The sequence below is a fragment of the Canis lupus genome, chromosome 9 (genome assembly GCF_011100685.1).
Source record: "Canis lupus familiaris isolate Mischka breed German Shepherd chromosome 9, alternate assembly UU_Cfam_GSD_1.0, whole genome shotgun sequence".
Lineage (NCBI taxonomy): Eukaryota > Metazoa > Chordata > Mammalia > Carnivora > Canidae > Canis > Canis lupus.
Genome location: NC_049230.1, coordinates 19,694,103 through 19,720,558, shown reverse-complemented (window position 1 = coordinate 19,720,558; position 26,456 = coordinate 19,694,103). Strand labels below are relative to the sequence as shown.

Sequence of the window (26,456 nt, the reverse complement as noted above, 5' to 3'; positions counted from 1 at the left end):
AGGGGGTGCACCGTTCCTGGAGGTACTGCAATACCAGGTCGATGCGCGGAGTGGACGGAGCAAGCTCCTATTCCATCTCCCTGCTCCAAAAATCCATTTAATATATTGTCCTCGGATAGAGGACGTATCAGATATTAAACTGATAAGAACAGATACTACACTTGATCTTAGCCAAAAGGCCGAGAAGCGATACCGCCGCGCACCCCCCCGCGCACGCCCTCCCGACGACGTCCACCTTACACTCACGGTGACTCGCCTCCCGCTCCGCCCACGTCCCGCTCCCCCCGCTTCTCCCACCGTGGCACGGGCGGCACTAGCCGCTAGGCTCTCCTGAGGCCTTGTAAAGTCTCTTCCTTTTAAAAGACAAACGATGCGTCCGTCGTCGCGTCGTCGCCGGCCCCGCAAGGCCCTTCCTAATTTGAATGGCCCGCCCCTCCGCGCGCGGAGCCCTAGAGGCGCGGCGGGCGGCGGAACCCGGCTGCGGGCCAGGCGCCCTCGGCTTCCCGCTTTGGCCCGCCTCGGGGGAGGGCCGTGGAACCGGGCGTGGGGCTGGCGCCGGGGGCTGGCGCGGAGTCGTCCCAGGGCCCAGGAGGCTCCTCACGTCGTCACTGCGGGACCCTACAGGCTGGCTGGGGCCAGGGCGTGGGGAGCCCAGAAGCGCCTGGCTGGCGTCACCTGCCAAGGGCTCCAGACACCAGTTGGGACCCGAGACCGGGCCCTGAACGGGTGGCCTCCCTACCGCCCCATCGGGAGGGCTCCCTGGGCATCTACCTAACCCCCTGGGCCTCCGTTTCCCCAGGGCAGAAGTGGCCACCTTCCTACGTTCCCTCCTTCGTGGGACTGAGGGAAGGCCGAGGTAGCTCGTGACCTGACCTGGGGGTTTGAGTGGTCCAGGATGTGGGTCCTAGGTGCCACGAGGTACCAGTGGAGGCGTCGTGCCTGTGACACCGAAACGAGTGAGCCGCGTGCGCTATACCGTAGCCAGACGCTTCTCCTCGGCTGGGCCAGACTTGCGCTCAGCGCTCTCTTCGCGTCCAACTTGCAGAGTTTACCTGCGGAAGGAGGGAAGGAGCGGTGGAGGCAGAGGTTAGGCAACTGGCCCGAGACCACACAGCTTGGCGAGTGCAAGGGGCAGGCTAGGCCGAGGAAGCCGGGGGCGCCGACAAACGAGGAATGGTTCTTCTGAGTCAGGCCCACGAGGAGACTGAGCATTGCCGATGCTGACACACGGGTCCTCTGGGGTCCTCTGCCCGCTGCCTCCGCCGACGGGACGCGGGCGGGGGTGGGGGGTGGGGCGGGTGCGCCCCGGAGCGTGGAGCTGGCGTGCGTGGGCGCTAAGCCCTGCGGACCTGTGGGACCTAGCGAGTCACCTGGCCTCCTCCGTCAACCCTTCCATCTGACATCTCTAAACCGGGACATGATGAGATGACAACTTATCAGACATGATTATTAGGAATAACCTGATTTGCTTCTTACTTTTTTAAAGATTTTATTTATTTATGAGAGATTGAGGGAGAGAGAGAGAGAGATAGGCAGAGACATACGCAGGGGGAGAAGAGCGCTCCCTACTGGGAGCCTGATGGGGGACTCCATCTCAAGACTCCAGGATCACACCCTTTGCCAAAGGCTAAGGCTCAACTGCTGAGCCACCCAGGCGTTTCCAGGGATTCATTCTCTTAGAGGAGGCACCAGAGAGCTTGTTCCCTCTCTACCATATGGAGAAGGTGGCCATCTGTGAGCCAATAGGGACCTCAGTATAGCCCTATCATGCTGGCACCGTCAACTGGAACTTCTAGCGTCCTTAACTAAGAAATTTCTGTTATTTAAGCTCCCAGTCTATGGTATTTTGTTATGGCAGCCAGAGCAAACTAAGAAAGTAGGTCTGATGTGGTGTCTGACATTCTGCATTTCTAACCGGTTCCCAGGTGTTACAGATGCTGTAGTTCACAGGCCATACTTTCAACAACAAGGTTCTAGAACAGATTAATAGTAAGTTACCCCAAAGGCTGTGTATTTTCCCTATCGATGAGCACTTTATTTTTTTTTAAAGATTTTATTTATTTATTCATGAGACAGAGAGAGAGGCTGAGACACAAGCAGGGGGAGAAGCAGGCTCCATGCAGGGAGCCTGATTTGGAACTTGATCCCGGGACTCCAGGATCATGCCCTGGGCCGAAGGCAGGCGCTAAACCACTGAGCCACCCAGGGATCCCCTCGATGAGCACTTTACATGTTTTCCTGCTAATCTACAACAGACATGTATTATAATCCCAAGCTTCTAGTAGGTCTAGACATTTTTAATCCCAAAAGTTTAATGAGTCTATCCTCAGCAATCATTGTTAGATAAAGGAATGAATGAGTTAAGAGTGTTGTCTGACAGCTGGCCACCTGCCTACTGGTAAGGCCTTTGGACTTGGAAGACATTTGGAAATATCCAGGGTGAGTGAAGAAGCTTCTGGGAGCTGGGTTCATAGCAACCCCCTTTCAGCATAACCAATTTAGTGAGTATAAGATGATCTGATATACACATCTAAACAGAGAGCATGGGATTAAAAGGCCCGAAGAGCCATCTCAGGTGCAAGCTAAGCACATTATATATTGTTTTGGGTGACTCTCATTCATTCATTCAACAAATATTTATCAAGTGTGGAATATGTGCTGAACACTGAGGTGCTGGGAAATAGAACAGCAACAAAACCTCTACCAAGATGAGAAGCAAATAAACCAAGTTGTGTATATTTGTGAATATATCTTTTTTTATTCATGAGAGACACACACAGAGAGAGAGAGAGAGAGAGGCAAAGACATAGGCAAAAGCAGAGGGAGAAGCAGGCTACCCTCAGGGAGCCCAATGTGGGACTCAATCCCTGAACTCCAGGATCACACCCTGAGCCTAAAGCAGAGCCCAACCACTGAGCCATCCAGGCATCTCATTTGTGAATATATCTAAATAAATTCTTAAAATATTTTAATCTTGATTACTGGAGAGTTTTGCGGAGGACATTCTCTTAAATCTGGCCCCTCCCCTTTGGCCTCACTATAGTTCTGGCCCTGTGTAATTATAATAACATCCACCTTGTAGAGCTGTTGAGTGAATTAAGTGAGGTAGTACAATAGAGCACTGAGTCCAGGGGAAAGGCCCAGGCAACGCCTAGAACATGCTTTTCATCTTGCAGGGTGAAGGTACTGACTGGGTTTCGGTCTTACATCCATGATACCTTCTAGTTTTTCTGATATCAAATGAAAGAAATATTAACCCCTCTAGTAAACTGAAGTTTTCTCCGAAGGAGGATATGAAAGGTAAATGCTGACTGAGAATCAGCAATCTTTGCCACAGGGAAACGTCAGGGGAGAGGATTTAGGAATTGATTGGCCTTAATACCCAGAGCATCATGTGACAGTCATCTCTCCTCTGTGGTGTGCCACCATCCTGACCAGATCTTCCACGCTTATAACCCCTGGATTTGACCAGTAGCCTCCTAATTGTTTCTCTGATTGTCTTATCTGGGAATCGCTTCTTCACTCAACCAACGTTTACACCACCTACTATATGCCAAGCACTGAGCTAGTGATGGGATACAGAGATACTGATGAGGTCACCATCCTCAATGATCTCAGATTTCAAGTGGGAGCGATCAAAGATTGCCCAAAAAGGTGGTGAGTGGTGTACCTGAAATGAATTCGCAGGTGGGATGAAATGCATATGAGGGCCGCTAATCAGACTGGAGGCAGGGTGTAAAAGGGTCTTTAAGGAAGGCTTCCAAAAAAAAAAAAAAAAAGGAAGGCTTCCAGGAGGAGGTGACACACAAGCAGAATCCAGAGTATCCATCTGCGTAAGACGCGAAGGGAAACGATGTCCCCGGAGTTGGGAGCTTTACGTACAAAGCCCAAGATAGAATCCATTCTCAGAAGCGGGGATAGAGGCAGGTACTGGAGTCGGAGAAAATCCCAGCAGCGGGGCATCCCGGCCTCCCAATCAACGGACCCGCCTCCCGCCTCACTTTCTGTGGTCCGCCTTCCCTCTTGCAGGGAGGCGACCCTCTCTGCTCAGGGAAGCCCTTCCTCCAGGCCTTTCGCTCCCCTGGCTCAGAATGAGACCCTCAACTGGCAGATACGAAGCTCGTCTTTCCGCCGACGTAGAGCCAACTTAATACGATACGCTCTAAGCGCTTCTAATGGGTATATCTTCCAACTTTGTCTTCAGGAAGACTCCGCCAACAGCGCCCTTCCACAGACCCTATTGCCGTCACCCTCAACCCTCTTTGGTCCTGGCTTTTCTCTACGTCCGTACAAAACTGAAGGCGGACCCCCCCTTCCCCCCCATCCCGGATTCCATTCTCCCTGCACCGAGCAATTCCCGGAAACGGCCTGCGGGGTGTGAGCGCGTCACCCGGCGCGCTAAAGGGTGGGGCATTCAAATTAAAAGGGGCGTTACAGACCGATGCAGACGCAGCAGCGACAGATGCATCACTTGTCTTTTAAAAGGTAGAGACTTTACAAGGCCTCAGGAGAGCCTAGCGGCTAGTGCCGCCCGTGCCACGGTGGGAGAAGCGGGGGGAGCGGGACGTGGGCGGAGCGGGAGGCGAGTCACCGTGAGTGTAAGGTGGACGTCGTCGGGAGGGCGTGCGCGGGGGGGTGCGCGGCGGTATCGCTTCTCGGCCTTTTGGCTAAGATCAAGTGTAGTATCTGTTCTTATCAGTTTAATATCTGATACGTCCTCTATCCGAGGACAATATATTAAATGGATTTTTGGAGCAGGGAGATGGAATAGGAGCTTGCTCCGTCCACTCCGCGCATCGACCTGGTATTGCAGTACCTCCAGGAACGGTGCACCCCCTCGGGGGAAACGGTTGGTGACTAAAAACAGGTTTTAGTTATTTGGAGATGGTAGTAGACCGATGTTCTTCTGTTCTTCGCGTGAACCATGTAGGGAAGACGGGTTTGATAATTTTTGGCGCTTCGTGGTTTCTCTTGAAGGAGCAGATTTTTTTTTTTTTTTTTTTTTTTTTGCTGGATACTCAGTCCCCGTGCTAACAGCTGAGTTACTCAAGCGTCTCCAGTCTCTAAGATCTTGAGGTTCTTTGGTAGGAAGCCAGTTGTGGGACTTGATTCCAATTGATCTCCGTTTTTTCCTTCTAGGTAAACCCAGGAGGAGTTTTACTTTTCCAGTGACCTGATGGCTTGAGGGGCCAACGGACAGGACAGGCTTCCCTAGAACCCTTTTCAGGCTTAGAAGCAATGGTGTGAATGTAGGAGTGTAGACACGTGTTACACCTGCTCCTTAACCCTGCTTTTTTACCTTCTGAGCCAAGGTAAAACGTTTTGATTTCATACTTAAGGGTATGAAAAGGAGGAGGCAGGCTCTCTCTAGAGGGTCAGAGAGTAAATAGTTAAGGCGAGTAAATAGTTTCACGGCCTGAAAATTCTCTGTGAGCTATTTCTTCTACAATGTTTGAAAAATGTAAAATTCGTTCTTGACTTGCAGTATAGAACAGAGGGGCCGAACCTGTTGGCTGGCTGTAGTCTGCTGACCCCTGGTCTAAAAACACCTAATTTAGGCTGCCCGGGGGACTCAGTGGTTGAGTGTCTGCCTTCAGCTCGGGGGCCTGACCCTGGAGTCCCGGGATTGAGTCCCACGTTGGGCTCCCTGCATGGAGCCTGCTTCTCCCTCTGCCTGTGTCTCTGCCTCTCTCTCTCTGTGTCTTTTTTTTGTGTGTGTCTCTTAAAACAAACAAACAAACAAACAAACAAATAAAATCTTAAAAAAAAATAAGGGAACGAATCCCATTATGAGGGCCCCACTTTCATGGCCTCATCTAATCTAATTACCTTCCAAAAGGCCTCACTTATAAATACCACCACATGGGGGGGGGTAGGGCATCAATATATACATGTTGAATATATATTTGAATAAAATATTGTATATTATATTGTATATAAACTGGGGAGGTGGGGCACAGTTCAGTCTACAACACCTACTGAACCATAATCTGCATTTTAATAGGGTCCAAGGAGGTTCATATGCACATGAAATACTAAAAGCAAGTCTTTAAGTCATATACATTGGAAAAGAAATGGCAGCCAAGAATCTGTCCATGTCACTTTGTGCCCTATCTAAGAAAGATATTCCATATTAAAGTGGCTTCCTGGGACGCCTGGGTGGCACAGTAGTTGAGCGCCTGCCTTCACCTCAGTATAAACAAACAAACAAACTAGCTTCCTGGGTCAAATTTTATTTTTTGGTGTTATGGTTGAGATAAATAATTTAATATTATCATATCTACCAGGTATAGAGGACTTTTAAGATTTTATTCATTCATGGGATCCGTGGGTGGCGCAGCGGTTTAGCGCCTGCCTTTGGCCCAGGGCGCGATCCTGGAGACCCAGGATCGAATCCCACGTCAGGCTCCCGGTGCATGGAGCCTGCTTCTCCCTCTGCCTGTGTCTCTGCCTCTCTCTCTCTCTCTCTCTGTGACTATCATAAATAAATAAAAATTTATAAAAAAAAAAAGATTTTATTCATTCATGAGAGGCAGAGACATAGGCAGAGAGAGAAGCAGGCTCCCCACAAGGAGTCCGATGTGGGACTCCTTCCCAGTCCCGGGGATTATGCTCTGAGCCAAAGGCAGATGCTCAACTGCTGAGCCACCCTGGGTAAAGAGGACTTTTTTTTTTTTTTTTTAAAGATTTATTTATTTATTTATTTATTCAGAGAGAGCGAGAGAGAGGCAGAGACACAGGCAGAGGGAGAAGCAGGCTCCATGCAGGAAGCCTGACGTGGGACTCGATCCCGGATCTCCAGGATCACACCCCGGGCTGCAGGCGGCGCTAAACCGCTGCGCCACCGGGGCTGCCCAAGAGGACTTTTTATAAGCCAAGTCCTTTGTGGAGTCCTTCACACATTTAACCTTATTTAAATTCTCATGACAACCATGTGAGTGAAGCATGATCCCATTTTACAGATGAAGAAGTTGAGGCTAGGAAGGTAAATAATTTGCCCAAGGGCTCACTGGAAATGTTTAAGTCAGGATTGGAACTCATCCTTCAAGTCAGTGTTCCTCCTAATGTGGCCCCCAGACCAGCACCATCAGTATTATCTGAGAAATTGCTATAAATGTACATTTATCAGGCCTGTGAGCCTGAGACCGACTGAGTCAGAAATTCTGGAAGTGGGACTCAGCAATCTATGTTTTAGTAAGTCCTCTAGGTGATTCTGGTATACTCTCAAATATGAGAACCACTATTTGGAGCCACCCTACCTCTCAGTGTATGGAAGACAACATGGAGGGCTTGGCAGAGAAGCCTCCCGTCAGAGGACAGAGGATGAGATCACTGGGGACTGGCTCCTGTTGTGAATGCTTCAAGGAAAGCCCAGCCAGCTTGGATACCTGGGCTGTCACCCTGTTCCCTCCGGAGCATGAACTTGGCTTTCTCCCTCTCTGCCTGTCTCAGTTTGGTCGTTCCTTGCTTCCAAGGCATCATCACCCTCCTGCTCTTGCAGGGCATCATCACCCTCGTTGCTCTTCCTTGCCGACCACACAAATCTCCTCCAGCCGAGTCGTCCCCTGCATGCTAGGCTCTGGTGCAAATGGATGCTGGACATCCATCCTCCCAGACACGGAAACATGGCTGGGACTTAGCTCTTCATAACCTTCCCTGCCCTGGAGCTTCCTCCTGCCTCAGCCTTCTCGGCACTTGTCATTAGGCCCTCAGTAACACTATGGGAAATGTCATTGAAATCAGACTTTTCTGGGGCAACAGTGGCTCGGCGATTTAGCGCCGCCTTTGGCCCAGGGCCTGATTCTGGAGACCGTGGATCGAGTCCCACGTCGGGCTCCCTGCATGGGGCCTGCTTCTCTGTTCGTTTAAATTTGACCTCACCTCCTCAGAAAAATTTGAAGAGGGTAGATTTTTCAGTCCCACCTCAAACTGTAGGAAAGGCCCAGGCTGATAGGAAGACTCCAAAAGGAGGCGATGGAACCCTCACCACTTAACCTCTACTCCTCCACTTTTTTTCCGGGATCAGATGGTGACCAATTTATCCACCAGGGGGCAGCATCTGCTCCTTCCTAGCTCTAAGACTGGAGCCCTGGGACCCAGTTTCTGGGAGGGTTGGATCTGGCAACTTGGAAGGGAAAAGGGTGCCTCTGGGGCCCTTACACACGTTTTGTTTTTTTTCACACTCATTCTAAAAGGTAGGTTGTGTTTTCTCCATTTTGTTCCTGAGGAAATAAAGCTGGGATTTGAAAAATGTGTCTTGGTAGCAGTGCCTGGGTGGCTCAGTTGGTTGAGTGGCCAACTTTTGGTTTTAGCTCAGGTCATAGTCTCCTGGTCATGGTCTCAGGGCTGTGGGATTGAGCCACGAGTCCAGATATGCGTTCTGCAGGGAGTCTGCTTGAGGATTCTCTCTCTCCCTCTCCCTCTGCCCCTCCCTTTGTTCACTCACTCGTTCTCAAATAAATTAAAAAAAAAAAAAAAAAAAGGAAAATAACAGGACACCTGAGTGGCTCAGCTGTTGAGTGTCTGCCTTTGGCCCAGGGCATGATCCTGGAGTCCCGGGATGAAGTCCCATATCGGGCTCCTACATGGAGCCTGATTCTCTCTCTGCCTGTCTCTGCCTCTCTCTGTGTCTCTCATGAATAAATAAATAAAATCTTAAAAAAAAAATCTTAAAAAAATTTAAAAAAGAAAAAGAAAAGTGGGTTTTTGTGGGACACCTGGCCGACTCAGTTGTAGAGCATGTGACTCTTGATCCCGGGTCAGGTCGTGAGTCCCAGTCCCACACTGGGTGGAGAGTTTACTTAAGGAAAATGGGTCTTTGTGATTCCTACGCTGCCAGCTGGTTCTTTGGCTTCCCTCCTGCAGACTCTTCTGCTCCCTTCCTTTGCAGATGGCATCTGTGCATTGTGCACTGAGACAGATACTGGGTTAGGGTAGTGGGGAGACAAGGATGTCCTCAGCTACTTCCTGGGTGAGTTACTTCATTCCCTATCCTCAGCTATTCCTGAGTATGGACTGTTGGTGGGGGAAGGGACCTGGAATCACTTTAGCCCTGGAGGTGTGTGTGTGTGTGTGTGTGTGTGTGTGTAACTTTTCCAAGCCATCTACTGGTGAGGGGGACAGGATTCGCCATGACTCTCAGCCCAGGGTTTCAGCATACCAGGCCTTGAGGGCGGCCTCTCTCTTCAGGGTCATCCCCACTCCTGGCCTCTGTATTTCTTCCTCTAAGAAGTCCCTCATCCTCAATAAAGATCTGAGAGTTCAATACTAACCAGACTTTGCCCAGAAATGCAGGGTTTTATAGGCAATCCTGGCTAACCCAGTATCAAACAGAACCTCCAAGGGCTCAGGAAGCCCCGACCAGGAAATTTCCAGGCTAAGGGTTGATGTTCGGTTCTCACACTCTGGGATACCCCTCAATACATTTAATCATTTGGTCATACCTCCATGAATTCATGCAAGATTTTCTACCTGCCTTTTGTGTACCCCGCACAGCGCTGGGCACCTTGGAGCTATAGATGCTATAGATGACAGGAACCAGCTTCTGGGCTCAGGGCTTAGTCTGGTAAGAGACACTCTGAGGAAGAACGATGACATAGAAGCTTGAATCTCATACGGGTGGAGGAGCCCATAGAAGGAAGTGGGTAGGTCCCAGCTAGTCTATCATTCTGTTTTGAATGCTTATCCAACTCTGTCATTTCAACGTTGGCTCTAATGTCACCTATTGGAGAGGCCTTCCTGAGCATCCTGCTCCCCCAGTCTGAAGTAGGTCCTTTTTTGAGTTTCTCTCCAGCACATCTCCCTGTGTTATTTCCCTTGATGGCATCTGAAATGATCTTCTTTATTTACTTATTTTTTTAAAGATTTTATTTATTCATTCATGAGAGAGAGAGAGAGAGACAGAGAGGCAGAGACTTAGGCAGAGGGAGAAGCAGGCTCCCTATAGGGAGCCTGATGTGGGACTTGATCCGAGGACCCTGGGATCACAACCTGAACCAAAGGCAGATGCTCAACCACTGAACCACCCAGGTGCCCCCGATCTTCATTTATTGCCTGTCTCTCCCCACTAGCATGTACACCCCAGGAGGGCAGATCCTTAATCACCTCACTCCTGGCTGTATGCTTCAGAAACTAGCAGGTACTCCCCATAGGATTGTTCAATGTACAAATGCTCAAATGTTCTCTGCAGTGAATCCCTCAACACAGGCAATCCTGTGGAGAGAAAGGGCTGCAGAGGTGAGGCTGCCAGGAAGGAATATGGTCCGTAATGGAGGAAGGCTCCCTGGGGACAGGGTGTGTGTGGGGGGATCTGGAGTTCCCATTTAAAGGGGACAAACTGCGGTTAAGTACGTAGCCTAGTGCTGCCCTGACAAGCTGGGCCCCTTCCTTCACCTCTCCCTGCCCCACCACCTCCTCTCCATTTGTTCATCAACACCTCTGGCAAACCAGAAAGATGAAGGGTGGGGTGGGATCAGCAGTTTTATCACTTTTATCTGGCTAATCAAGTAACAATTTCCCTCTTGGTTGTGAGGCCCAGGAGATAAAGGAGAAATGTTCAAGAAGTTTCAAAGGTGCAGAAAAAAACTTGAGACAGTCTGTATTTTTCATTTCTGTGTGTTTTCAGTTTCATAGCCACTGTAACATTTGCTCAAAGCCAAGTTTGGCCAATTTCTAGCAGAGTGACTTTGGACAAATTACCTAACCTTTCAGTGCTTCTGTTTCTTCTTTTTGGAATAACCATACTTACTTCTGGGGTTGAATTACATATTAAAGAGGAAAAATATGGAGTGCTTGGCTGGCTCAGTTGGTGGAACATGCAGGTCTTGATCTCGGGGTTGTGAGTTCAGGCCCCACTTGGGCATGCAGCATACTTAAAAAAATTTAAATGCAAAAAAATCAAAATGAAAAAAAAATCAAAAGTATGTAGAGTCCTCAGGCCAGGGCCTAGCATGCAGTGGCCCCTCAACAAGGCAGTGCAGTAGTGGTTTCCAACTTTGTGGCCTGCTCTGTCTTCCCCTCTCCTAACACAGGCCACCTCTATGTCTTAGATCCTCTGGCAAACTGCCACCCCCCAACATGGAGTGTAACACTAATTTCCTAAGGTCTTGATGTCTTCAGGGATTCAGGGGGGCTCCCTGCATTACTGGGGAAACGAGGTGGCTGGTTTTGTAGGAGGGAGGGGAAGAAGGAGGTGGCAAGGCAGGCTGGTGCTAAACAGATGTGAGGGCAGGAGCTGGGCAGGAAAGGGTTAGGCCCTTCTGTCTAGCAGTGACTTTCCTACTTTTTTTTCTGATCCCCCTCAAATATAACCTTTAAGAAAGGTTAATACTGAATTACACAATAAATGTAAGAATCCAACATCCTTGTAAAAATGGAAATATGAGAGTTATGATCTTATTCTCCTTTGATCTTCCTCCCCTCCTTCAATTTTACTTACCTCTCTGCAGGTAATCACTGATATCCTTTTGGTCACACTGTCCCTTTGTGACATCTCGTCCTCTTCAGGGCTATCTAGACTGTATCAGGCTGCAATGGCTGGGGAGATGCCACTCAGTCCTGTACCTCTCCCAATCAATCCTATACAGGACTCATTAACTTATAGAAACTTTTCCAGAGCCTTCCAGTTCACTCTCTTTTCCCCTCTTCTGAAGACCTACAAGGACTTATCTCAGATTTACAAAGGCCTGGTGTTCCCTGTTAGTGATCAGTCTTGTTTTTTCCTTTTCTAAGATTTTATGTATTCACTTGAGACAAAGGGATATGGAGGGGGAGAGAGAGAGAGAGTGAGTGAATGAATGAGCATGGAGAGATGAAGAGGGAGGAGAAGCAGACTCTCCACTGAGCTAGGAATCTGATGTGGGGTTCAATCCCAGGACTCTGAGATCATGACTTCAGCTGAAGGCAGATGTTTAACCATCTGAGCCACACTGGCAACCCAGTCTTGTTGTTGTTTTTTTTTTTTTTTTCCCACTAGATTTTAAGCATTCTGAGGCCAGGCCCTGTGGCCTACACTTTTCTATATCCCCAGAGTCTCTCTGGCAGAGCACACAGTATGAATGAGGACAAAGTCCTGTGGAGTGAACAACTATCTTTTTATCTATCTGAACAAGGGAGGCCCTTGGGGTGTCTGCTTCTGGCCAGCCCTCTAACCGGCCATTGAGGAATTTCTTTTTTTTTGTTTTTTTTTCATTGTGGGATTTCTGCTGAGAATGCCTAGCCCTGTGGCCCCTGGCCCCGTACCTAGCACCCCCTCTCCCCCCTCCCCGCCCATGAGAGAGGACAGACACCAGATTCAGACAGATCCTTGCTTTGCTCACCCACTTTCTGGCTAGGTGACCTTAGGCAAGTCATTTGAACCCTTCAGAGCTCTCCTTCCCTGTAGAATACAGACAGCACCAGTCCCTAGCTCACAGGCTGCTGTGAGGAGCAATGGGCTCAGGCTTAGGCTGTTTCATGAGGTTCCAGGTTTTACACAGGTTTGAACACTGACTCAGGAAAGATAAAGGAGTAAGATTTGTCAGCATCTGTCCAGTAGACCCTGGCGGAGGCGGTGTCGGTGCTGGGGGGTGGGGGCGGGGGGGGGGCGGGGGGGCTATCTCTGGCGGGAGGGAGGAGGATGCCGCGGTGTAGAGTATGAAGCTCTTCACCTCTCCTTCCAAGGAAAACGCTGCCACGTCTGTCCCTCCCACTTTCCATCCCGAGTTTACCTCCAAATGTGGTAGAAAAGGTCAAATAAAACGGTCACCAATTGAGCAGAGGTCCATCCATGGGGTTGTCCGGGTGTCGGGGCACGTATCTCCAGGCCCCGCCCCTCCCCGCCCCTCCTCGCCGCCGCGTGACTATGATTGGCTCGCGCTGCGTGACGTCACGCACGGCTTTTTAAAGCCGAGTCCCCGGGACCGCTCCGCAGTAGCAGCAGTGGCGGCGGCGGGGACGCGCCAGCGGCGGGTGTGGAGTTTCAAGTGGAGGCTCGAGTGGCTGGCTCGGGGGGGACGTGGGGAGAGTGCGGCTGCCGGAAGGTAAAGGGGCTGTACAGGCGGTGCTGAGGTGGCCCCGTGCGGGACCCGGGGAGCTGGCGTCCACGATCCCGGTAAGGCGAAGTGTCACGGGATGGTGGAAGGGGGGACGGTGGAAGGGGGTCGCGGTGTTAAGGAGGGGCGTGCCAGTCGCCTGGGGATGCGGAGCGTGGGAGGGAGCGGGCCTTACGCTCTCTTAGGTCTCAGCGCCCATACCCTATCTCTAATTTGGGGGCACTGCCCAGTCTGCCCCCGCCACGGATTCTTGCGTGGGGCATAAGGGCCTCTGCATCTGCTACCACGCCACGAGCTCGGAGAAGAGGCGCGGGAAGCCGACCATCTGCAGATAGAGGCCTCACCTCCCAACCTGTGTCCAGGACCCGGAGGGCTCTCTCTAGGTCTTGTCCCTCCTGGAAGCTGTTGGAGTGGTTTAAAAAACACTTGGAGCTGTTTAAAACAAAACAAAACCCAGAATTTTGGTTTGGAAGGATGGACGACTGATTGAGGAAAGGATCTAGAAGTTGCACATTTCATGTTTATTATTAAATGTCTCCTTTTTTTCTCCCATGACCTTTCCCTGTTCAGATCACCCAGCTGTGGTCCCCAGAGCCTGCAGTTCAAGGCTACCTCCCTGCCTCTACTGAGTGCCCCAAGACCTGCACCTTAGCTGGAGCTCATCATGGGGAACCACTTGACTGAGATGGCGCCCACTGCCTCCTCTTTCTTGCCCCACTTCCAGGCCCTGCATGTTGTGGTCATTGGGCTGGATTCTGCGGGAAAGACCTCGCTCCTTTACCGCCTCAAGTTCAAGGAATTTGTCCAGAGCGTCCCCACCAAAGGCTTCAACACAGAGAAGATCCGGGTGCCCCTGGGAGGGTCCCGTGGCATCACCTTCCAAGTGTGGGATGTCGGGGGGCAAGAGAAGCTGCGACCACTGTGGCGCTCCTACACACGGCGGACAGACGGGCTGGTGTTTGTGGTAGATGCTGCTGAGGCTGAGCGCCTGGAGGAGGCCAAGGTGGAGCTACACCGAATCAGTCGGGCTTCGGACAACCAGGGTGTGCCTGTGCTGGTGCTGGCCAACAAGCAGGATCAGCCTGGGGCACTGAGCGCAGCAGAGGTTGAGAAGAGGCTTGCAGTCCGGGAGCTTGCAGCAGCCACCCTCACCCACGTGCAGGGCTGCAGTGCTGTGGATGGGCTGGGCTTGCAGCCAGGCCTGGAGCGCCTGTATGAGATGATCCTCAAGAGGAAGAAGGCAGCCCGGGTGGGCAAGAAGAGACGGTGACCCGAGGCTGTCCCCTCCTCACCAGTAGGGGTCTGCACACTTGGACAGCCAGGCGGAGCCTGTGGCCCCTCATTCAGCTCTGGGGTGCAGGACCTGCCCACCTCAATGAAGGACCAAGGAGCACTCTGGGAGTCCTGTTCTGGTGCAGCATTGGGGAGGGGTGGGGGAGATGGGGTGTCTTCTCTCTCTCTCATCCTCACCTCTGGAGAAATGGGGGCTGCAGGACTGGGGAGGCTTAAATGTAAGCTGTGACTCTACCTCGACCCTGTTTCTTCTTTTTCTTCTCTGGTTTATTGATTAAATGTGTTTGGGGGCAAAAGAAGGTTGTTTGGAGAATGCATTTGGGATGAATGAGGACTATCCCCCACCCTGCGTCCACTCCCCCAACTGGGGTGTCTCCCCAGGCTGCTTTTCTAGGGATGCTAGTCACAATAGTCTTTATTTTTGTGTCTCTGTGAAAGTGCCAAGAACCCCTCCCCACATTTGTAGATCCACAACCGTTTTTATAAACCGTGTGTGTCCTCTGTATTATTAACTATTTTTTAGCATTTGCCTATAAGTTATTAAAGACTGATGATACTGTAGCTCTGACCTTGGTCTGGCATCTTCTTACCTAACCACAGGAGTAGTCCCAGATTTCTATATAGGTGGCAGGAATGGGGAGGGGGGTGCTTATCTTGAAGCCAAGTTTGCAAAGGAAACATTCTTTCTGGGATGACTGGTGGAGATTATAGATGGTGTTGAAACTGCCCCTCTCCCCTACTGTTACCTGATTTCTGCAGGGTTTGTGTGTGTGTGTGTGTGTGTGTGTGTGTGACTCATTTCTCCTGCTTTCCTCCCTTCCTCTCATCTCCTGACTCTTGCTTGCCCCTCATACCAGCTGGTCCTTGGGGACACTTCCTAGGTTTGTAGAGGTAAGTCCTCAAGGAGCCATTCTGTTCTCATCCTCCCCCACTTCTCAGCACTTGGGCTGATCTTTTTTTTTTTCCACCTTGGGGGATCCTGTGAGAATGGAAAGTAATTTCTTCCTGGCTTTCAGCCATCTCTGTGTGCTCAATCCTGCTGACTGTAGCTCAGTGGCTGCAGCTGCTGGTGCTAGGGAGGCCTGGCTGGATTGAGCCAGCCCAGCCCTGTGACTAAGCTGTGAGTTGCCCAGCTCTGGGAATGGTGGCTGTTCCCATGAGAGAGGCTGTAGTAGAAGTTGAGGTTTGTGGCTGGTGGGAGTGTGGACTGCTAGACATCCACTCCCCCTATCCAGGGGAACAGGGGGAAGGTGTAGACCACCAATAACGGTGAAAAGAATCAAATGCTATGGGTGCCTGGGTGGCTCAGTCGGTTAAGTGGGTTAAGTGTTTGCCTTTGGCTCAGGTCATGACCCCAGGATCCTGGGATGGAGCCCCACAATGCCCCAAATCAGGCTCCCTGCTCATCAGGGAGTCAGCTTCTCCTTCTCCATTTGCCCCTAGGCCTGTTCATGCACCTGCTGTCTCTCTGAGATAAATAAATAAAATCTTAAAAAAAAAAAAGAAAAAGAATAAAATGCTAACGTTGTGAGGTCCAGAGGGCCTCTGCCGGGACTTTCAAGTCTGCCCCCTCCACCAACACCCGGGGCCAGCTGAGTCTGAGATAATAAACAATCAGACCCTCCTAATCTGGGTGGGAGTAGTGGGTAAAAACCAAGCACAATTCTTTCCAGCCCTCTGCCTCCAGTCCCACCCTTACCCTTTGTGCAAACATGGACTCCAGAGCAGGTTTAGAGTCTTTGCTTCAGAATCAAATAAGGGATCTGGGGAGGGAGAGAAGGTGCTTGGCAACCCTATTCTGGAGGATTGCTAAGGAACTTAATTTTTTTGGCCAGGGCCAGCAGAAGCAGAGTTTTGCTGTGGAATCTGGGCCAGTTCAGATTTGTCTCCCTTCATGGCTGGCAGGATGCGGGTGGGTATGCACGGATCCGGAAGGGTGCCCAAGTGTGCGTCAGCGCAGGGCCTGCTCGATAGAGCTGCTGGGCTGGTTCTGCTTGGGACACGTGCTACCTGGCCCCCCTCTACACACGCCTGTGACTCATCTCACTCAGTCTTCAGGGCAGAGTCCTCTTCTGCTAAGGAATAGGCTGGGGAGGACTTGGCTAGAAGGGCCTCTGTCCTGCTGGGAGATGTTTCCTACTCAATCCACCCCAATAATGTTCTTTTGTCTCAGAGTCTCCAAAGACATGTTTTCTCCATTTCCTGTCACCTGGGGGACTGAGATCCATCTCTAGATTTGGAAGAAGAGCCCCCACTCTCCCCCAGTAGAGTGACCTCCATGGGGCCAGCTCCTGGTTCTGGCTCTGCCAACCATCTAGCCTCCCTCTTTGGTTAGAATTGTCTTCTGCTCCCCCAGACTCCAACCCTGGGTAGGGGCCATGGTCCACAGGAGACTGCCAATGTCCCAGCTCTTATGCCTCTCAAGCCTGACCAGCTGGTGGGGAGTAGGGAAAGAGGTGTTGGTAGCAAGAGAGTGAGATGGAGAAGCCAGCTGCTTTGAAGGGGTTGTGGGAACACGGGAGCACTGGAAGATTCTGATAAGAAAGCTACTTTCTGGCTGGGTGGGGGTCAGGAGCTTTGGAATAATCTTACTGCCTCAGTCCATCCTGCCACAGGGATTTTTTTTTTTTTTTTTTTTTAAGATTTATTTATTTAGGGACACCTGGGTGGCTCAGCAGTTAAAGCCTCTGCCTTCGGCTCAGGGAGTGATTCTGGAGTCCCGGGATCTAGTTCCACGTTGGGGTCCCCACATGGAGCCTACTTCTCCCTCTACCTGTGTCTCTGCCTCTGTGTATGTGTCTCTCATGAATAAATAAATAAAATCTTAAAAAAAAAAGGGGGGCAGAGGGAAAGAATCTTTTAAGTCAATTTCCTGCTGAGCACGGAGCCCCAGGTGAGGCTTGATCCCACAACCCTGAAATCATGAGTTGAGCCAAAACCTGGACACTTAACCAACTGAGCCATCTGGGCACCCCTGCCCCAGGGATTCTGCATGCTGAGCTCTGGACCACAGGCTTGGAATGGGAGTGGGATCAGGGTTGGAGGTAGGCTGTAGTTTCCTTTGTCCCAGCTTCTTTATCAAGTAGAATTTCTTTGAGGTCCTGAGACGGATGTTGAGATGCTGAGGCAGGGAGTCTCAGGGGGCCCGGAGTGGTGGTTAGGTGCTGGGGTGGCAGTGGGGAGGCTGTGGGTGGAGTAGAAGGAAATCGATGGGTCCAGAGTTTGGGCTCCCTCTGAGCTGCCCTTCCCCCACCAATCACCTCCTCTCCTTGCACACACTGGATGGTAAAATCCAGATGGATAGCACTTGCCCTGGGTGTCTTGCCCATCCCAAGCAAAGATGACAGTGGTCTCTCAACTTCTCTGCCCTCTCCAGGCCTCCTATGCTGCATGTGCTCCAGGAAGAGATAAAACAAAGAGGAAGTAAAGAAGTCTCTAAGGCCCAGAGGAGGCAGCAACTTGACCAGGAACATATAGCTACTTAGTGGCACATCCAGATCCTTCCTCCCAGGCTGGCTCTTTGTACTCCCAGGGCCAGACAGATAGGAGATGGGGCAGCAAGTCTAGCAATTCAGAGCTCTGACCTCCCTTTCCCTCCCTGTGTCCCCTCCCTGATTAGTTCAAAGGCCAGCTTTCCGCTCCCCTGATCCCCCTTCCTGAGGAGTTGGAACTTTATCTCTGAAGTCCAGCAGAACTCTGGCTTCATTCGGACCAGAAATCCCCACCCTCCTTTCACACTGACCATGTGTCACCCCAAGTCTTGCTTGAGATGGGGCCCTGGGAAGCACACACTTCCACTGAGGCACCAGAGGTGAATGGGACAGTGTGTTCTCCAAAACAGGCCTTTTTTTAAAATGGAGGCCAGTTGCAGTGGATGGAGTGAAGGCAGTAAGGGAAGGCCCAGGCCAGCACTGGGCTATAAAGTGTGGGCAGTCTGTAGCCACACATCACTTCCAAGGCCATCAACTGGGGAGTTTGTGGGTGGATGTCATGGGACCTCCTCCCTTGCCTAAACCAGAGGACGGGATTTGTTCTTCCTTCCTTTACAAAAAAAAAAAAAAAAAAAACTTTTTAAAAAAACGATTCCTCCTCTCCCCTGCCTTGATTACAAAAGTAACAGATCTTTCTGTATAGAAGCTTAGAAAATGGAGAACCCCCTAATCTAAATTTCAGAATTAGCTAAACACTGGGGACAGTTTTTTTAAAAAATATTTTTATTTATTCATGTGGGGGGGGGGGGCGCTGGGCAGAGACACAGGCAGAGGGAGAAGCAGGCTCCATGCAGGGAGCCCGACGTGGGACTCAATCCCGGGTCTCCAGGATCACACCCCGGGCCGAAGGCAGCGCTAAACTGCTGAGCCACCCGGGCTGCCCGGGGACAGTTTTTATATATAATCTCTCAGATATTTTTTTCTCCACATATACAAAAGAGGCATGTATTAGTATCCAACACACGGAATTATATGAGGCATATTGTGGTACAGTTTTGCTTTTCTCATTTATATCTTGGGCATTATTCAATGTTGGGACATATGGGTTTTTCTTGTTCTTTTTGATGACCACATGAGATTTCACTGTCTGAATATGCTATCGTTTCTTAATTAAATCCCCTGTTAAATTCACAATGTGTCCACAGCAACAGACCTCCTTGCACATATTTCTTATAAGATATATTCCTAGACATGTAATCATTGTGTCAAAGGGTATATGTATTTCAAGTTTTCCTAGATGCGGCCAAAAATGTGCATCGAAAGGGTTTGGGGAGGGAAGGAACTTTAATTCAGCCTCCTCTTCCTCCATCCCCAGATTTCAAGGACTTTTCAGGCCAAAGGGTGTATATGTGAGGGGTAGATGTTATAGTGCCCTCACTTCAGGGGAGGTAAGAAAATCTCCAGCCACTTGCCAGAGGATTCACAGGCGTGGGAGTGAGCTTGGGCTGACTTTCCTGGTCTGGGAATTCAACCCCCTGGGGGCTGCCTGGCTGATGGTGGAGGTGGGCAGATGGTGAGGACTCCCTAAGCACCCAGCTTCTCACAGACGTCAGGCAGAGTGGGCGAAACATCTCCTGAAATAAATCCCAGCGACTCAGGGAGGGAGCCAGGCTGAGACACGGAGTGCATGCTCTGAAGGGAACATGGAAAGAGGAGCTCTTCAGACTGAAGAAGGGCAGCTGAGACCCTGGATGCCCCCAGGGTGACCCCCGCCCTCCTAGCGAGAACCCCCTACCAGCTGCTATAGAGCATGGACTCCTCGAACAGGAAGCAGAAGCCTGAAGGATTAGATACCTCTGCCACTCTGGGCTGTGTGGGGTACCCCTTCCCTATTCATAGAGGCCCCATGGCTAATCTTGAGTCTGTGCTCCTGCAGAATGGGGTGGGGAAGGCAGGAGGGCTTATCTCTTGAGCACCTCCCACCTCCTCCTATGAAATCTGGTGAACAGTTTGGTGGAGCTGTGCAGGGATGACAGCTGGGTTTTAAAGATTGCTGAGAATGAGGTTTTGGGCTTTTGATTGTGTTTGTTTTTGCAAGATTATCCGTTGCCTTCCATTCCAGATGCTGACTCTTATCCTTAGGGACTGAGAAGACAGAACTGCTTACTCACTCTGGAACTCTCCCAGGCTGATGGGGGAGGGACAGAGCCACCCATCTGACCAGGCAGCACCTCAGAAAGTACCCCTCAATTGGCCTCAGTTTACCTATCTGTAAAGTGAGGGAGTTGAGTAGACAGTATTGGATCTTTTCTGGTTTGCTTTCTACAGTTCTCAGTACAAGGTGGGCATGGGGAACTCCTTCGGGATCTTTCTGCCTTCGTTTTATCACCCTCTGAAATTACCTTGTTTGTTTCATTTTTAAGTTTGTTTGCTGTCTGCCTTTGTCTCCAGGCTATCCATTCTAGGAAGATAGCCTTCGTTCATTTTGTTCACCACTGTATCCCTAGGACAGTGGTGGTCACATAGTAGGAGTCATCTCATATCTTTGGAATGTGGGATGTTCATTCAAGGGTTGGAGGGTTGAGGTATCACCTCAGTGAAGAAATGGTTTTAGTCTATAAATACTGACAGCAACCAGGAAAGAATCTATCAATCAAGGTTGGAGAGTTTAGGGCAGCCCAGGTGGCTCAGTGGTTTAGCGCCTGCCTTCGGCCCAGGGCGTGATCCTGGAGACCCGGGATTGAGTCCCACGTCGGGCTCCCTGCATGGAGCCTGCTTCTCCCTCTGCCTGTGTCTCTGCCTCTCTCTCTCTCTCTTTCTCTGTCTCATGAATAAATAAATAAAATCTTAAAAAAAAAAAAAGGTTGGAGAGTTTATCTAGGAAGGCCTCCTGGAGGAGGTGAAGCAGATTTAGAACCCACGTTAAACATTCTGATTAACCAGGGACTTGGAGGACCATGGCCTTCAGAGCACTTTCTTGGCTCTACTTACTACTCAGGAGAAAAGACTTGAGTCTGAGGTTTAATAGACATAGTTTCGTTCCTCCCTTCCCAGTAATTAATTATCTGACCTAGGACGCTCCCTAGAGTCTGTTTACCACTCCTCTATCCCAGCTCCTCCCAAGGTCACCCCAGGATAGTTAAGTTAGATTGCTATTCTTCCCCCCCAGAGGAACCAAATGTGGGGCTGGTGCCAAGGAAGGGACTCCTAGGAAACCCTAGACCTGTGCTGTCCAAAATGGCAGCCACCAGCCACACGTGGCAACTGAACATAGGAAATGTGGCTGAACTGAACTCAGATACGCCCTAAGTATGAAATACAACAGACTTTGCAGACTTAGTAAGAGAAAAGAATGTAAAATATCTCATTAATACTTTTATTTTTTTTAAGTTTTTAAAGTTATTTTAGAGAGATGGTGAGCATGAGGTGGGGGAGGGGCAGAGGGAGAGGGAGAGAGGCAGACTCCCAACTGGGCACAGATCCCAAGGATGGGGCTCTATCCCAGGACCCTGAGATCATGACCTGAGCTAAAGGCAGATGCTTAACAGACTGAGCCACTTAGGCACTCCAAGTTTTTGTTTATTTTTTATTTTTAAGTAGGCTCCATGACCAGTGAAGAGCCCAGGGTGAGGCTTGAACTCATGACCCCAAGATCAAGATGGGAGCTGAGATCAAGAGTTGGATGCTCAACCAACTGAGCCACCCAGCCACCCCTCATTAATATTTTTTATGTAGTGTGTGTGTTGAAATGACAATTTTTGGTATATTGAGTTAAATAAAATACTTTATTAAAAATACTTCATTAAGATTAGTTTCACCTAATTTTTTTTTACCTTTAAAAAATAGGTCTACCAGAAATTCTATAATTATAAATGTGGTTTACATGCTACTTCTATAGACAAGGCAGGTCCAGATATTTGGGGGAAGGAGCATCATGGCAAAAAGAATGGGAGAGAAAAAAAAAAAAAAAGAATGGGAGATCCATAGTTCTTCCTTTCTTCTGAAATCCAAAAAGAAACAGACCAAACTGCCAGTCTGGCAGGAGGGTAGACTATAAGAAGATCTTATTGACAGGGAGAACTGAAAAGCCTGAAAAATCTGCATACTCTCCTTCCTGAAAAACTTTCAGGATAGGTGAAGACTTTGCATACCTTGAATTATCTTAAAACATCTTATCAAACTGTGATATCCCAACGTGGTTGTTTAGCAGGCAATTTTCCTAGCTTCATTCAGGGAGTTTTCACTTTATAAAACAGCTCTTTAAATGTCTATTTCATGTAGAGCCCAGATACCTGGAATCCACACAAACATCCTAACATGATTTTATCTAGCAGTTTCTGATCTTTCATCGGATGGCTGTGATAGTAGCAGCAGAGCTGACTGAGTTTTCATCATCAGCTTGCCCTCCCCTGCTGCCTTCCTCTGCCCAACACTACCAGCTCCCTCCACCTCCCCTCCCCCCAGCGCAGAGGCCCTGGAACAGAGAGCTCAGGCGGTGATGGGAAGATGCTAGCCAGCTGGGGGTCTGGATAATACACAAACTGGATTATCTGCCACTGAGTTTGCACAAACATAAGCAGTGGCCTAGATGCAGACAGGATGTACTGGGATGAGCCAAGGGGATCAGATTAACACCTTGTGTGTGACTTTGTGTGTGTGTGTGTTTATGTGTGTGTGAGTGAGGGATGGGCAGTCCTACTATAAAAACCCCACACACTCATCTTCCCATCCTGAGTATTAATCCAATCAATCACTCCTTTCAATCACCCACATATAGTCTGATATTTAGCATTATTGTGGGTGGTCATAGCGTCCCAGACACTGGAGCGAAGGTGTGATTTGTACACAAAGAAGGTGTCCTGGATCTGGTTTCCTGAATGCAGAGCCTGAGACAGCGATTCAGGGGCACATGGTTTATTGAGGACAGATTTTCAGAAGGGAGGGAGGGAGGGAAGCAGGAGGAGGAAGGGGAGGGACTAGATAAGAGGTGCTCTCACAGTTGGAGTCTAATGTTGTCTTGATCCTGTGGGAGACCCTGGTTGGAGAATTGCACCTCAGGAAAGATCAGAGGTAGAGAGCCTGGTCTTTTGCACCCCTTTGGTCAGCTAATTGGCTGATGTTTGCTCAAGTCTCCAGAGAAGGAGCAGCCAGGAGCCGTTGAAGCCAACACTCACAGCCAGTGGAGGGGATCTGGGTGGGGTGTCAGGGGCATCCACTCAGGGTGGAGCCTGAGAGGAGAACAAGCTGCCCTGGGCAAGCCCCAAGTCCTGACTGCTGTCCTTGTTTGGCAATCCAGTCCTCTTTCTACTCTCACTCTCGGCCTCAGCCTCAGTCTTTATCTGTCCTTGTCATGCCTAGTGTCTCCTTCCATCTGTCTCTATCCACCCCCAACACCTGTCCTTGGTTCCTGCCTGAGGCTGCCCTCTCTCTTTTATGGAGAGCTTTTTTTTTTTTTTTTTTTTTTAAGATTTTATTTATTTATCCATGTGAGGCACATAGGCAGAGACACAGGCAGAGAGGGAAGCAGGCTCCCTGTGGGGAGCCTGATGTGGAACTCTACCCTACGACCTTGGGATCACGACCTGAGCCAAAGGCAGATGCTCAACCACTGAACCAAGCAGGCCCCCCTCTTTTCTGGAGATTTATCTGAAACTCAAGATGAAATGCTGAGTTTCTTCGAGGGCCTACAGGAAGCTGGGGCTACTGAGTCATCTCTGTTGGCCTCTTCCCTTACCACTGGGTCAGTTGAACTCTACTGCTCCCCTAGGCAGAAAGCTTTGGTGTGCCAGGGGATATTTGAAACACACCCCTTCTCTTGGGCCCTCCCTTTCCTGGGTGTGTCCATCCTCACCACTCCTGCAGAAAGGACAGTTCAGGAGAATTCATTCTCCAGGCTTGACTCCTACGTATACATCACAGGATACATTCTCTGGAAGGGAAGGGTGGGATCTGGGTTGGCTTCCTCAGAAACTTCAGAGCAGAAAAGAAGCCTTCTTTCTCTCCCCCCTCCCAAAGTCAAACAGGGGCTGACAGAGGAAGAGATGATTGTTTCTGCCCAAATGCTGGGAGGTGGATGGTCTGATCTCTGAAACTTCTTTTTCTTCGGCACAACCTGGTTTGTAGAGGTGCCAGAAATCTGAGGCAAAGAGCAAGAAGGGGAAAAAGAGCATTTTTTGAGGATATTTGGTGGCACTCTTACACCCAAAATGACAAAGAGAGGGTCCAGTATCAGGTCCTCCGCATCTCTGTGTGGTATGTCACACCACACACACACACACAAACACACACACACACCCTCATTGAAACCAGAGCTGGTGGCTCCAGGGAGGGGAGTGAGGAAGCAGCTGTGGACAGGTGTGGGTGGCCACATACTTCTTCTTTTGGGAGGTGACACTTCCACTACACCTCCACAGGTTTCATCTGAACCTCACCCTAGCCTTGGCTCTGTGTGGTCAGGGTGGGCACAAGGGATGGAGGAACAGAGCTGGCCTAAATGCCAAAGAGGAGAGCATCCTTAACAGGCCCTTGAAATGCCAGCAGATCAGTAGTCCCAAGAACCAAATCTGGAGGAAACCCAGCTTAAGGAACAGCAATAGGAACCAGGCCTAGATTGCTGGGTGAACTTGGGTGATGGTTGGGAGAAGCTCTAGGGAACACCCATCCTTTGGTATATTGTGTGAAGGCAGGGTGCGGAGCCAGGATAAAGTTGGGGGTCTGGACTGGAGGAAATGACCCTGCATTTGGCATCTTGGAATCAGGCCAAGGGACTGCCTGGCTGGAAGTGTCACCCCCATTAGGCTGGGGCTGGGGCTGTAATTGCTGTAATTCGTTGATGAATGCAATTTGCAGCTGGCTTCTCTCCCTGTGACAGGCCTCAATTAGAGCTGCCAGAAGGATCTGGGGTGGGAGGGGGAATTGGGCTGTTTCCAACGGCTTCTCCTGGTCCCCTCTCAGCCCTCTGCTCCACCCTAAAACAAGAGGGGATTCTTTAGGGTGGTATGTTATCACCCTCCCCTCACTCCTAAATTTGCCCCCAGAGATATAACTTCAGAATGAGTGGCATGGGAGTTGGGAGGGAGAAAGGCATAAATGAAGGACATCTTCCTGCAGGTTAGTCTGGGATGCTACGTGTCTTAAAACTATTTATTTATTTATTTATTTATTTATTTATAAAGATTTTATTTATTTATTCATGAGAGACACACAGAGAGAGAGGCAGAGACACAGGCAGAGGGAGAAGTAGGCTCCTCACAGGGAGCCCGATGTGGGACTTGATTCCAGCATCCCAGGATCATGCCTTGGGCCAAAGGCAGGCGCCTAACCTCTGAGCCACCCAGGCATCCCCAAAACCTTTTTTTTTTTTTAAATTTTATTTATTTGTTCATGAGAGATACAGTGAGAGAGGCAGAGACTCAGGCAGAGGGAGAAGCAGGCTCCATGCAGGGAGCCCAATGAGTCTCAGGACCGTGGGATCACACCCTGAGTCGAAGGCAGGCATTCAACCACTGAGCCACCTAGGCATCCCGCGTCTTAAGACTTGACCATGTTTAATTAAGTTTAATATTTTCTCATTTATTTAATTATTTATTTTTAAAAAGATTTTATTTATTCATTCATGAGAGACACACAGAGAGAGGCAGAGACATAGGCAGAGAGAGAAGCAGACTCCATGCAAGGAGCCTGATGTAGGACTCGGTCTCAAGACTCCAGGATCACGCCCTGGGCCGAAGGCAGGCGCTCAACTGCTGAGCCACCCCGGGGGTCCCTATATTTTGTGATTTATTTTAGAGCTTCTAAAAGTCTTAAAGGAAGGGTTTTGAGCCATAATACTTATTTTATCTGGTAGTCCTCACTCCATTTCACCAAAGGTAAAAAATCCAAATCAGAATGATAGAAAGAAGAGAGAATAAAAAAAATCAGATCCTCACAAATATATAATTTTAATTTAATTTTTAAAAAAGACTTTATAGGGATCCCTGGGTGGTGCAGCAGTTTGGCGCCTGCCTTTGGCCCAGGGCGTGATCCTGGAGACCCGGGATCGAATCCCACATCGGGCTCCCGGTGCATGGAGCCTGCTTCTCCCTCTGCCTGTGTCTCTGCCTCTCTCTCTCTCTCTGTGACTATAATAAATAAATAAAATTTAAAAAAAATAAATAAAAAAGACTTTATGTGTGTCAGAGAGACACACAGAAAGAAGCAATGACATAGGCAGAAAGAGGAGCAGGCTCCCTGTGGGGATCCTGATGTGAGACTCAATCCCAGGACCCCAGGATCACAACCTGAGCCAAAGGCAGATGCTCAACCACTGAGCCACCCAGGTGCTCCTATAATTTTAATTTTATTATTTATTTATTATTATTATTATTATTTTTTAAATATTTTATTTATTCATGAAAGACACAGAGAGAAGCAGAGACATAGAGGAAGAAGCAGGCTTCCTGCGGGGAGCCCGACGCGAGACTCGATCCCAGGACACCTGGGTCATGATCTGAGCCGAAGGCAGATGCTCAACCACTGAGACACCAAGGTGTCCCTATAATTTTAATTTTAAAGGACTGCAGAGACTCTAGTGATCATTTAGTCCAGTTGTTTTCAGACTTAAAAAAAACCCCACAAACAATGAGCAAACAAAATCTAACATAGAAGCTCAGTAGGAGGAAAAGTCATGGCTGATCCAGTTAAAGTGTAAATAGGGGCTCTG

General features: G+C 49.7%; 1 protein-coding gene, 1 long non-coding RNA gene and 2 other non-coding genes across 4 annotated transcripts; 3 read left to right on the top strand and 1 right to left on the bottom strand.

The window, feature by feature from the left end:
- Positions 1-191, bottom strand: LOC119876683. Its single transcript, XR_005365091.1, has one exon. It is a non-coding gene; the product is annotated as a U2 spliceosomal RNA (small nuclear RNA).
- Positions 192-4,647: 4,456 nt separating this feature from the next.
- On the top strand, positions 4,648-4,838 carry LOC119873485. The gene has a single exon (XR_005365080.1). It is a non-coding gene; the product is annotated as a U2 spliceosomal RNA (small nuclear RNA).
- Positions 4,839-12,896: 8,058 nt separating this feature from the next.
- Positions 12,897-14,892, top strand: ARL4D (ADP ribosylation factor like GTPase 4D). Its single transcript, XM_038546098.1, has 2 exons — positions 12,897-13,090; positions 13,602-14,892. Exon 2 carries the CDS (start codon positions 13,696-13,698, stop codon positions 14,299-14,301), a length of 606 nt encoding a protein of 201 aa, XP_038402026.1. The 5' UTR covers positions 12,897-13,090; positions 13,602-13,695; the 3' UTR covers positions 14,302-14,892.
- A 2,296-nt stretch (positions 14,893-17,188) lies between these two features.
- On the top strand, positions 17,189-18,437 carry LOC119873424. Its single transcript, XR_005364023.1, has 2 exons — positions 17,189-17,368; positions 17,701-18,437. It is a non-coding gene; the product is annotated as an uncharacterized LOC119873424 (long non-coding RNA).
- The last annotated feature ends 8,019 nt before the right edge of the window (positions 18,438-26,456 follow it).